This window comes from Nerophis ophidion, linkage group LG20 (assembly GCF_033978795.1).
Source record: "Nerophis ophidion isolate RoL-2023_Sa linkage group LG20, RoL_Noph_v1.0, whole genome shotgun sequence".
NCBI classification, from domain to species: domain Eukaryota; kingdom Metazoa; phylum Chordata; class Actinopteri; order Syngnathiformes; family Syngnathidae; genus Nerophis; species Nerophis ophidion.
In genome coordinates this window covers 13,813,302-13,827,121 of record NC_084630.1, presented here as the reverse complement: position 1 = coordinate 13,827,121, position 13,820 = coordinate 13,813,302, and the positions used below count along the sequence as shown (strand labels likewise).

The 13,820-nt window shown below is 43.2% G+C and overlaps 1 protein-coding gene across 1 annotated transcript; it reads left to right on the top strand.

The window, feature by feature from the left end:
• The first annotated feature begins 4,095 nt into the window (after window positions 1–4,095).
• tmem186 (transmembrane protein 186) lies at window positions 4,096–8,732 on the top strand. The gene is made up of 2 exons (XM_061880505.1): window positions 4,096–4,261; window positions 7,766–8,732. Exons 1-2 carry the CDS (start codon window positions 4,259–4,261, stop codon window positions 8,432–8,434), a joined length of 672 nt encoding a protein of 223 aa, XP_061736489.1. The 5' UTR covers window positions 4,096–4,258; the 3' UTR covers window positions 8,435–8,732.
• Window positions 8,733–13,820: the final 5,088 nt, after the last annotated feature.

Below are 13,820 nucleotides of genomic sequence, written 5' to 3'. Positions count from 1 at the left end.
TTCTTTCTTCTTAGTTTATTTCGAACATGACATACCTACAATTGCTTGATTGATACTTTTATTAGTAGATTGCACAGTTCAGTACATATTCCCTACATCCATCCATCCATTTCTACCGCTTTTTCCCTTTTGGGGTCACGGGGGGCGCTGGCGCCTATCTCAGCTACAATCGGGCGAAAGGCGGTGTACACCCTGGACAATTTTCCACCTCATCGCAGGGCAAACACAGATAGACAGACAACACTCACACTCACATTCACACACTAGGGCCAATTTAGTGTTGGATCACTAAATGGTAACACCCGAATAAGTTTTTCATTTTGTTTAAGTCGGGGTCTTGACGGTGGCAGAGGGGTTAGTGCGTCTGCCTCACAATACGAAGGTCCTGCAGTCCTGGGTTCAAATCCAGGCTCGGGATCTTTCTGTGTGGAGTTTGCATGTTCTCCCCGTGAATGCGTGGGTTCCCTCCGGGTACTCCGGCTTCCTCCCATTTCCAAAAACATGCACCTGGGGATAGGTTGATTGGCAACACTAAATTGGCCTTAGTGTGTGAATGTGAGTGTGAATGTTGTCTGTCTATCTGTGTTGGCCCTGCGATGAGGTGGCGACTTGTCCAGGGTGTACCCCGCCTTCCGACAGATTGAAGCTGAGATAGGCGCCAGCGCCCCCGCGACCCCAAAAGGGAATAAGCGGTAGAAAAAATGGATAAGTCGGGGTCCACGTTAATCAATTTATGGTACAAATATATACTATCAGCATAATACAGTCATCACACAAGTTAATCATCATAGTATATACATTGAATTATTTACATTATTTACAATCTGGGGGGTGGGATGAGGAGCTTTGGTTGATATCAGTGCTTCAGTCATCAACAATTGCATCAACAGAGAAATGGACATTGAAACAGTGTAGGTCTTACTTATCAGGATATGTACAGCCAGCAGAGAACATAGTGAGTTCAGATTATTTACATTAGGTAATTTATAATCCGGGGACATGGGATGTGAATGGAGGAGGGTATTAGTAAAGGGTTGAAGTGTTGTTTTAGAGCGGTTTTGAAGGAATATGTATTGTACCATATGTCCCGGCAAGAAATCTGCGTTCAAAGGACTCCTGCTTATTAGTGATTCCTAAAGCCCAAAAAAGTATGCGGGCTATAGAGCGTTTTCCGTTCGGGCTCCAATACTCTGGAATGCCCTCCCGGTAACAGTTCGAGATGCTACCTCAGTAGAAGCATTTAAGTCTCACCTTAAAATTCATTTGTATACTCTAGCCTTTAAATAGACCTCCTTTTTAGACCAGTTGATCTGCCGTTTCTTTTCTTTTTGTCCTCTGTCCCCCTCCGCCCCTCCCTTGTGGAGGGGGTCCAGTCCGATGGCCATGGATGAAGTACTGGCTGTCCAGAGTCGAGACCCAGGATGTAACGCTCGTCGGGACCCATGATGGACCGCTCGCCTGTGTATCGGTTGGGGACATCTCTACGCTGCTGATCCGACTCCGCTTGGGATTGTTTCTTGTGGACGGGACTCTCGCTGCTGTCTTGGATCCGCTCTGAACTGAAGTCTCGCGGCTGTGTTGGATCCACTATGGATTGATTTCTCACAGTATCATGTTAGACCCGCTTGACATCCACTGCTTTCGGTCCCCTGGGGGGGGGGGGGGGGGGGGGGTTGCCCACATTTGTGGTCCTCTCCAAGGTTCTCCTAGTCATCATTGTCACCGACGTCCCACTGGGTGTGAGTTTTCCTTGCCCTTATGTGGGTTCTTCCAAGGATGTCGTAGTCGTAGTGGTTTGTACAGTCCTTTGAGACATTTGTGATTTAGGGCTATATAAATAAACATTTATTGATTGATTGATTGATAGAGATGCACTTAATTTTACACCTGTTGGGAGTGCATTCCACATTGATGTGGCATAGAAAGAGAATGAGTCAAGACCTTTGTTAGATCGGAATCTGGGTTTAACGTGGTTTGTGGAGCTCCCCCTGGTGTTGTGGTCATGACGGTCATTACGTTAAGGAAGTAGTTTCACATGTACTTCGGTATCAGGGAGGTGTAGCGGATTTTATAGACTAGGCTCAGTGCAAGTTGTTTTACTCTGTCCCCCACCCTGAGCCACCCCACTTTGGAGAAGTGGGTTGGAGTGAGGTGTGATCTGGGGTGGAGGTCTAAAAGTAACCGTACCAGCTTGTTCTGGGATGTTTGGAGTCTAGATTTAAGGGTTTTGGAGGTGCTGGGGTACCAGGAGGTGCACAACATTATACATCAGGCAATTTCATATCATTTCACAATACATCATGTCCGAAAAGGAGTAGGAAGAAGCAAAGCTTATTTAATCCTACCCCTTTCCCACGTCAGAGCGTTCATATACATTCATTCACTGACCTTCTTTATAGCAAAATAGAAAAATGACATCCGTGAATGAGTAACACAAGTTTTGTAATCTTTACTGAATTAATTCAGTCATTATTAACATACTGAGGTGAAGAATATCTTATTTTCAATAAGGTTGAAAGTGTTTCTCATAATTCTTCTTTGTACTTTGTAAGCACTATTAATTTGAACAGCCTCTTTAACTGGATCATATCAGTACAATGTTTAACTTCTTTACTTAATCCATTCCATAATTTAATTCCACATACTGATATGCTAAAGGTTTTAAGTGTTGTACGTGCATACAAATGTTTTAAATTAGATTTTCCTCTAAGGTTATATTTCTCCTCTTTAGTTAAGAAGAATTGTTGTACATTCTTTGGTAGCAGGTTATAATTTGCTTTGTACATCATTTTAGCTGTTTGCAATTTTACCAAATCATCGAGCTTTAATATTTATGACTCAATAAATAAAGGGTCTGTATGTTCTCTATATCCAACACTATGTATTATTCTAATTGATCTTTTTTGTACCACAGTTAACGAATGTAGCGCACATTTGTAGTTGTTTCCCCATATTTCTATCACAATAGCTCTGATATGGTAACACTAGCGAGCAATAGAGAATATAAAGTGATTTTTGGCCAAGGACGTATTTTGCTTTATTGAAATGTTTTTTGCCACCTTTTGTTGTATGTTTTGTATATGAGATTTCCAGTTCATTTTATCATCTATTAATATTCCCAAAAATGTGGTTACTTTTACACTTTCTACATCTACTCTGTCCGTCTATTTGTATTCATGTCTGATGCTCTTTTCTCCTGTTACAAAATAGCATTATTTTAGTTTTACTGAGATTCAAAGATAGTCTGTTTTTATCAAACCTTTTTTTAAATTTGTTCATTTCTTCAGTTACTATTTGTATTATCTTCTGTGTGTTCTCTCCTGAACAGAAAGCAGTTGTGTCGTCTGCAAATAAAACTAACTTCAAGTCCTTTGCAACTCTCAAATGGGGGTACGCGTACCCCTGGGGGTACTTGAAGGTATGGCAAGGGGTACGTGAGATTTTTAAAAAATATTCTAAAAATAGCAACAATTCAAAAATCCTTTATAAATATATTTATTGAATAATACTTCAACAAAATATGAATCTAAGTTCATAAACTGTGAAAAGAAATGCAGCAATGCAATATTCAGTGTTGACAGCTAGATTTTTTGTGGACATGTTCCATAAATAAAGATGTTAAAGATTTCTTTGTTTGTGAAGAAATGTTTAGAATTAAGTTCATGAATCCAAATGGATCTCTATTACAATCCCCAAAGAGGGCACTTTAAGTTGATGATTACTTCTATGTGTAGAAATCTTTATTTATAATTGAAATACTTGTTTATTTTTCAACAAGTTTTTACTTATGTTTATATCTTTCTTTCCAATTTGTTCAAGAAAGACCACTAAAAATGAGCAATATTTTGCACTGTTATACAATTTAATAAATCAGAAACTGATGACATAGTGCTGTATTTTGCTTCTGTATCTATTTTTTTCAAACAAAAATGCTTTGCTCTGATTAGGGGGTACTTGAATTAAAAAAAATGTTCACAGGGGGTACATCACTGAAAAAAGGTTGAGGACCCCTGACCCATCCATCCATCCATCCATCCATCCATTAAATACATGCAGTCTGCTTCATCCACCACTAGATGGCAGCATAGAACCTCCTCATTAGTTTGCAAGTAGCAGTAGGAAGTAGTTTATCTATACTTCCGGGTGGCTCGTGTGCTACGTTTTAATAGCGTCCAGTCCTTTTTGTTTTCCTTAAAAACGAGACCCAGGACACTGCGACCATTCAGTATTCGGGTTTTCCATATTCTGTTCCAAGGGCATGGTGAGAGACTTAATCATACTTGCAGAATGAACAATGAAGAACGGTTTTATTAAGGCAACAGAGGTCCTGAATCACAAGTCTGTCAGCGTGGTTTGACCCTGAGACATCCATCCATTTTATACCGCTTGTCCCTTTCATATATATTTACATGTTTTGAACACGATATCGACTAATTGTAATGATAACCATTGTTTTTTAATTTAAAACTATGTAATTGTATTACTCAATAGCCAATCGAGGGGTTGTTTAGTTTCTGGTTTGTAGAGTATGGTAACATGCACATTCAAATGTTATCAAAACAAGAACAATGGGTTTTACTTGTATAGCGCTTTTCTACCTTCAAGGTACTCAAAGCGCTATTGCCACATTCACCCTTTCACACACACATTCACACACTGATGGTGGGAGCTGCCATGCAAGGCCCTAACCAGGACCCATCAGGAGCAAGGGTGAAGTGCCTTGCTCAAGGACACAATGGGCGTGACGAGGTTGGTAGAAGTTGGGGATCGAACCAGGAACCCTCAGGTTGCTGGCACGCCCGCTCTTCCAACCGCACCACGCCGTCCCCAACAATTGTTAGGTACCTGTGTCTAAGTTAAAGCAATTAATTGATTTACATGAAACCAAGTATTATCACATGTGTCTTGTAAAGAGGATTTATGTGATATAAGTATCATTTTGATCCGAAAAATATTGAGGAAGTTCCATCCATCTTATTCCGCTTATCGAGGTCGGGTCGCGGGGGCGTCAGGGAAGCCCAGACTGCCCTTTCCCCAGCCACTTCATCTAGCTCTTCCCGGGGGATCCCGAGGCGTTCCCAAGCCAGCCGGGAGACATAGTCTTCCCAACATGTCCTGGGTCTTCCCCTTGGCCTCCTACCGGTTGGATGTGCCCTAAACACCTCCCTAGGGAGGCGTTAGGGTGGCATCCTGACCAGATGCCCGAATCACTTCATCTGGCTCCTCTCGATGTGAAGGAGCAGCGGCTTTACTTTGAGTTCCTCCCGGATATGACAGAGCTTCTCACCCTATCTCTAAGGGAGAGCCCCGCCACACGGCGGAGGAAACTCATTTCAGCCGCTTGTACCCGTGATCTTGTCCTTTCGGTCATGACCCAAAGCTCATGATCATAGGTGAGGATGGGAACGTAGATCGACCGGTAAATTGAGAGCTTTGCCTTCCGGCTCAGCTCCTTCTTCACCACAACGGATCGGTACAACGTCCGCATTACTGAAGACGCCGCACCGATCCGCCTGTCGATCTCACGATCCACTCTTCCCTCATTCGTGAAGAAGACTCCTAGGTACTTGAACTCCTCCACTTGGGGCAGGGTCTCCTCCCCATCTCGGAGGTGGCACTCCACCCTTTTCTGGGCGAGAACCATGGACTCGGACTTGGAGGTGCTCACTCCGGTCGCTTCACACTCGGCTGCGAACCAATCCAGTGAGAGCTGAAGATCCCGGCCAGATGAAGCCGTCAGGACAACATCATCTGCAAAAAGCCGAGACCTGATCCCGCTGCCACCAAACCGTAACCCCTCAACGCCTTGACTGCGCCTAGAAATTCTGTCCATAAAAGTTATGAACAGAATCAGTGACAGAGTCCAACCTTTACTGGAAACGTGTCCGACTTACTGCCAGCAATGCGTATCAAGCTCTCACACTGATCGTACAGGGAGCGAACCGTCACAATAAGACAGTCCGACACCCCATACTCTCTGAGCACTCCCCACAGGACTTCCTGAGGGACACGGTCGGATGCCTTCCCCAAGTCCACAAAGAACAGTTTTGGAGTTTTAAAACAATTTATGGTCAACTCCAATACAAAGTCAATATGTCTCAAGATTTTAAGTGTGACCTTTTTGTTAAAAATGTTATAACTTTCTTAATATTGACCCCAGTTTTTAAAAAGTTGGTGTCATTGGAAAGCTTGCTAAACAAAAACCCCCAGAAAAATAGGTTTCACAATTATAGTGCTTCTTAAATTGATTAAAGTCATGAAACTGGGGTTAGAAGTGACAGAAAATTGGAGCAAACATGGCTGCTCAAACAGACAGGCAATGGGCAATGTCCCCCAAAAAATCAAAATGTGATTTAATCAATTTGAAAGACATTTGGCAGACTGACAAATATAAATAAATAATAAATGGGTTGTACTTGTATAGCGCTTTTCTATCTACAAGGTACTCAAAGCGCTTTGACACTACTTCCACATTTATCCGTTCACACACACATTCACACACTGATGGAGGGAGCTGCCATGCAAGGCGCTAACCAGCACCCATCAGGAGCAAGGGTGAAGTGTCACGCTCAGGACACAACGGACGTGACGAGGTTGGTACTAGGTGGGGATTGAACCAAGGATTCTCGGGTTGCGCACGGCCACTCTCCCACTGCGCCACACCGTATCAATCAATCAATGATTATTTATATAGCCTTAAATCACTAATGTCTCAAAAGGCTGCACAAACCACAACGAAATCCTCAGTAGAGCCCACATAAGGGCAAGGAAAACTCCCACCCAGTGGGACGTTGGTGACAATGATGACTATGTGAAACCTTGGAGAGGACCGCATGTGTGGGCAACCCGCCCCCCCCTAGGGGACCGAAAGCAATGGATGTCGAGCGGGTCTAACATGATACTGTGAAAGTTCTATGAAAGTTCATAGAAAATACTATGAAAGTTCAATCCATAGTGGATCAAACACAGCCGTGAGAGTCCAGTCCAAAGTGGATCCAACACAGTAGCGAGAGTCCCGTCCATAGTGGAGCCAACAGGAAACCATCCCAAGCGGAGGCGGATCAGCAGCGCAGAGATGTCCCCAGCCGATACACAGGCGAGCGGTCCACCCTGGGTCACGGCTCTGGACGAGCGGTCCATACTGGGACCCGACTCTGAACTTCCATCCATCCATTTACTATGGCTTGTCCCGTTCAAGGACACGGGGGGTACTGAAGCCTATCTTGGGTTGAAGGCGGAGAACACCCTGGACAAGTTGCCACCTCATCGCAGGGCCAACACAGATAGACAGACAACATTCACACTCACATTCACACACTAGGGCCAATTTAATATAAAAGGGATTTCTAAGAACATTTTACTCTGTGGATTTTTTTGCAAGGGAGTTTTGTGGAGTGTAAACTTGCCAACTTTTGTCCGAGCTTTGTGGAGTGAGAACTTGTTCAATCCCAAAAATTAAATATTTTGGCTATGTGTTGTACGTCATCAACGTTGGTGTATAGTGGTGATGAAAACAACCGAACGCAGTTGAACTCTGAAAACTGTGGTCCGATTACTATTTAGACTGTGTGATCAGGCGTGAAACGCGCTGAATAATCACATGCAGCCAGCGGCAAATACGAACATACCTGCAATTGTCCATTTTTATTGATGATAATTCTCACACTCTTCTTCATAATATTATGTCATAGTTTGTGTTGGAATAATATTTCCATAGAAATGTGTTTCTAATATATCATTATCAACTTCTGTTGTTTTCTCCTAGATCTGTTCAGCGGTTTCAGGCAGGTTAAGGTCCCACGTCCTGTCCTGCATAAGAGGATCATGCAAGCTCACAAATGGACATTCGTCTTATAACGTGGCGCCTCATTCGTCCAGACTCTTACCCCTCCATCATGGCTGTCAAGAGCCATTTTACCCCAAAACCACAGCCCAAAAGAGGTACTCAGACTTGTCCACGCAAAAATTTGAAGTGTTTTATAAGTTCCCTCTCATGAAGTTCTTTCGAGCCATCTCTAGGATAAAACTACTGCAAACCGGTATCACTGTTGTTATTCTGCCCCCGGTGTACATCCTGTACTACATGGGAGACGCCTCTCTCTTTCTTGTCAACTACTCGACGGGTGTCGCCATGTTTGCCGGGGTCATGTTGTACACAGCGAGTCACTTTCTTCGAAGGGTGGTGGGCATGATGTACCTGGATTCTTCAAAGACCACGCTCAAAGTGTCCCATATGACTTTCTGGGGTAAACGCCATGACATCTACATACCTGTGTCAGATGTTAAGACTCTTGGGGACACCGGGGACTCTTTGAATGAGTCCATTCTGAAACTGAAGCGATACAGCACTCCTCAGACTTTCTACTTTTCCACTTATTATGGACAGGTTGTGGATAAACTTCAGTTTGAGAAGGTATTTGGAAGAGTCAGGTGACGCATTGACATGTTATGTCACAACGTGTTTGAAGATTTTGATCAGCTAATTAGCACATTTTCAATTCGTTGTCAGGCTTCATCTAAGCAAGACGCTGCTATATACAGAAGAAATTAATGAGTTGTTTGGTCTCATAAGATAGTGTTTGCTGTATATGATATTTGTTATGTAAAGGTATTGTAAAATGAATGTAAGCAGTAGCTGCAACATGCAGTCTAATAAGATCTGAAACAAATATTTATGCTCAGTTTGGTTTCTGTATATCATTCAATTATTAATAAAGAACTTTTAATCCTTGGAGCCGAGCAGTTGTGTAGCAGACAAACTTGTAGGGTTGCGTGATATAGACAACATACTATATAAATTGTATAAAAGCATTTAATACTGCATTTTGATCACGCCCACAACACAATGCTGTTAGCTCACGGCTAACGTCTGTCCACGGTTCGAGTCACTAATCCTCGCCTCAGTACAAGCGACATTACACCTGGAGAACGAGGAATGGCTGAGCATGCAGGATACAATAAGCCATGCTAACCACTAAGCTAGCGCTCTTGAATGTAAACAAGGGTGGCAAATCGATACAAATATTGCTAAAAAAAAAAAAAAAAAAGTTCCTCAGTGTTCGCTCGTTAAACAACAATGTCGCTACTGCTTGGTTATTATACAGGTGCAATTTAATATTGTAGACTGTTTCTGAATGCATTTTAAAGTGATTTAGAGGTAGAATGGATTGCTCCGATTAGCTGCATTGCTAGCCACCAAGAATGAGACGATTTTTACATGTTAGAATGTGAGGGATAACCTTATTTTTTTGTCTTTTTGGTCTCTTATAAGAATTGTGAACGATCGGCACAATTTTTAAAAAATTGAAGTTTCTATTAAAGGGCAAAACACCAAATGATTTTAGTTATTTTGCACGTTTTACTTTTTTTGCTCAAATCTTTTTTTGTGATAATGGAATAATTAAAATATTAGATTGATGTTTTTTCTGATTAAAACCGTGATTAAATATGTGATTCAATGATCCTCAAAGTTTTCAGGGTATCAACGAGGTCTTAAAAAAAAAGTCTTAAATCCAATAATTTGAATTTAATGCCTTAAAATGTCTAAAATATTCCTAAAAATATGATCTTAAAAGGCCTTAAAAATCTATTGATGTTACTTTTATTTAAAACGCGCATAGAATTCAGTCTCACTTTGAAATGTTTCGATTTTTGAGGATGCTATAACTTAATTACACAGCGGAACTAACTGTGCTGTCCTGTCAGAATTGATCAAACACCACCAGCTATTGCAGCTGTTTGTTGACAGGTTAGTTGGCATGGCAGCGGAGAAAACTTTCAACAGAAGCGAATTACAGTGCTCGTTTGCATGGGTAAGTAAAAGGCCTACTGAAACCCACTACTACCGACCACGCAGTCTGACAGTTTATGTATCAATGATGAAATATTAACATTGCAACACATGCCAATTCGGCTGGTTTAGTTTACTAAATTGCAATTTTAAATTTCCCGCGGAGTTTCTTGTTGTAAACGCCGCGGAATGCTGATGCGTGCGCGTGATGCCACGGACTGTCAGGATATATTAGCGCAGCACCATTTGTGGTTAAAAGTCGTCTCTTTTCATCGCGCAATTAAACAGTATTCTGGACATCTGTGTTGCTGAATATTTTGCAATTTGATCAATTAAGCCCTGCGATGAGGTGGCGACTTGTCCAGGGTGTACCCGGCCTTCCGCCCGATTGTAGCTGAGATAGGCGCCAGCGCCCCCCGCGACCCCAAAAGGGAATAAGCGGTGGGAAATGGAGGATGGATTGTTCAATTAATAATGGAGAAGTCAAAGTAGAAAGATGGAGTTGGGAAGCTTTAGCCTTTAGCCACACAAACACATAGTGATTCTTTGTTTAAAATTCCCGGAGGTGAAGCTTTACTATGAATCAGAGCGGTCAAGCGAACATGGTTCTTGACCACTTGTCAACCGGCAGGTTTCGGTGAGAAAATTGTGGTAAAAAGTCGCCTCTTACCGGAGATCAGCTGACCTTGCGCCGTCCATGCAGCTGACGTCGACTTCCCTCAAAAACTGGCCACACCCGTGGACACACCCTTCCGACTATCAAGTACTATTTAATCTCACTAAAACAATAGCAACACAATAGAAAGATAAGGGATTTCCCAGAATTATCCTAGTAAATGTGTCTAAAAACATCTGAATCCGTCCCAATGCAATTGCCTTTTTTTTTCTAACTTTATTTTTATTTAATTTTTTATTTTCTAGTCCTTCGCTTTCAATATCATCCACGAATCTTTCATCCTCGCTCAAATTAATGGGGAAATTGTCGTTTTCTCGGTCCGAATAGCTCTTGCTGCTGGAGGCTCCCATTATCAACATTGTGAGGATGTGAGGAGCCCTCACCCTTGTGACGTCATCGTCTGCAACTTCCGGTAAAGGCAAGGCTTTTTTTATCAGCACCAAAAGTTGCGAACTTTATCGTCAATGTTTTCTACTAAATCCTTTTAGCAAAAATATGGCAATATCGCGAAATGATCAAGTATGACACATAGAATGGACCTGCTATCCCCGTTTAAATAAGAAAATCTCATTTCAGTTGGCCTTTAAGGATTTGTGGCTTCAGGGCGAACAGTTCAGTGCATGGTTGAAACCGGTGGAGGGAAACGCATAAGAAGCACACTGCACTTTCTGCAAGAACACTTTCAAACTTGTAACATTTGGCATCAAGGCACTGGAATCTCATTGCAAATCGGAAAATCACAAGGCAGTCATTAATTGCCAGCAGCAAACGCTGTCAATCAGCCACTATTGCTTCACATCAGGAACTGGAGCATTTAGTTCCAGGACGACCCAGTCTGCTGCAAGTCCAGTCTGCTACAACTCCAGTCAACCTCCGGACAACTTTTGGGTCTACGTCGACACTAAAAGTGGATGTGCTACGGACTTTTCACACGGTAACTAAGCACCAGTCATATCCTGGAAACGAGAAGATCAATGAGCTGTTCCAGATTATGTTCCCGGATTCAGGTATAGCAAAAACGTTTCAGTGTAACAAAGACAAGACGGCGTACATAGCGCAATTAGGATTAGCTGATTGCATAAAGAGTGACCTCACCTCTCAAGTTAAGGGCCCATTCATGCTGATGTTCGACGAAAGCCTGAATCAAACAAACAAGACCATGATGTTGGACCTACTGTACATGTGCGTTTTTGGGAAGGTGAGCGGGTCCAGTCAAGGCACCTGTGAAATGGGTATTAATTTGTATTCATTATGTTCCTAAAAAATCTTTAAAAGTCTTAAACTCAGCTTGTTGAAACTTACAGAGACAGCAGTTTTAAGAATTAACATTGGCATGATCTATACTGCCCCCACTTTGAATCAAATTGATTCCCAAATGTATAGTATTGCCCAAAACTAATGTAAATATCTAAACAACAGAAGAATTAACGGAAGTGTAGATAGAACCGACAGAAAGTAACCATATGTCAATTGTAAACTAGCAAGTAAATTAATAATAGTTTTGATCACATTATACACCGGAAATCACGCAATAGGTTACTGTCAATGTCAGCAGCTAAATTAGGAGCATTTCCAACCCATTTTGAAATGGCCCCATTATCATTTATACAGAAAATAATACATCATGATTATATATTGTTTTTGCGGGAGGCTGCAATATCGAACGCAATATAGATTTTAGGCCACATTACCCATCCCTATAGACTACTAGACACGCTGCTCTTTACCATGAATTGATTAACGTGGACCCCGACTTAAACAAGTTGAAAAACTTATTTGGGTGTTACCATTTAGTGGTCAATTGTACGGAATATGTACTGAACTGTGCAATCTACTAATAAAAGTTTCAGTCAATCAATCGTTCCCTAACCTTGTGGACAAGGTCCTCACAAGACTTAGTGCCTGCTGTGGACAAGGTAAGAAGTGTTGTTCCTAATGTTGCCCTGATCTTCCTGAGCATTCTGTTTTGATCACCTCTTTCAATGTAGTCAGCCAAATGATCTTTAAATTTTTTTTTAGCTTTCCCCCCCCCATCCTTCACCTTGACTCCAACTCAACAACACAAAACAGCAAAAAAAAAAAAAAAAGTCAATACCCACTACTCCATCCATCCATCCATCCATCCATCTTCTTCCGCTTATCTAAGGTCGGGTCGCGGGGGCAGCAGCCTAAGCAGGGAAGCCCAGCCTTCCCTCTCCCCAGCCACTTCGTCTAGCTCTTCCCGGGGGATCCCGAGGCGTTCCCAGGCCACCCGGGAGACATAGTCTTCCCAACGTGTCCTGGGTCTTCCCCGTGGCCTCCTACCGGTTGGACGTGCCCTAAACACCTCCCTCGGGAGGCGTTCGGGTGGCATCCTGACCAGATGCCCAAACCACCTCATCTGGCTCCTCTCGATGTGGAGGAGCAGCGGCTTTACTTTGAGTTCCTCCCGGATGGCAGAGCTTCTCACCCTATCTCTAAGGGAGAGCCCCGTCACCCGGCGGACGAAACTCATTTCGGCCGCTTGTACCCGTGATCTTATCCTTTCGGTCATGACCCAAAGCTCATGACCATAGGTGAGGATGGGAACGTAGATCGACCGGTAAATTGAGAGCTTTGCCTTCCGGCTCAGCTCCTTCTTCACCACAACGGATCGGTACAACGTCCGCATTACTGAAGACGCCGCACCGATCCGCCTGTCGATCTCACGATCAACTCTTCCCCCACTCGTGAACAAGACTCCTAGGTACTTGAACTCCTCCACTTGGGGCAGGGTCTCCTTCCCAACCCGGAGATGGCACTCCACCCTTTTCCGGGAGAGAACCATGGACTCGGATTTGGAGGTGCTGATTCTCATTCAGGCCGCTTCACACTCTGCTGCGAACCGATCCAGTGAGAGCTGAAGATCCCGGCCAGATGAAGCCAACAGGACCACATCGTCTGCAAAAAGCAGAGACCTAATCCTGCGGTCACCAAACCGGACCCCTCAATGCCTTGACTGCGCCTAGAAATTCTGTCCATAAAAGTTATGAACAGAATCGGTGACAAAGGGCAACCTTGGCGGAGTCCAACCCTCACTGGAAACGTGTCCGACTTACTGCCAGTAATGCGGACCAAGCTCTGACACTGATCGTACAGGGATCGGACTGCTATAATAAGACAGTCCGATACCCCATACTCTCTGAGCACTCCCCACAGGACTTCCCGAGGGACACGGTCGAATGCCTTCTCCAAGTCCACAAAGCACATGTAGACTGGTTGGGCAAACTCCCATGCACCCTCAAGAACCCTGCCGAGAGTATAGAGCTGGTCCACAGTTCCACGACCCACAACTGACAAGGGGAAAACTTGAGGCCTTTTGTAATGTCTCATGGT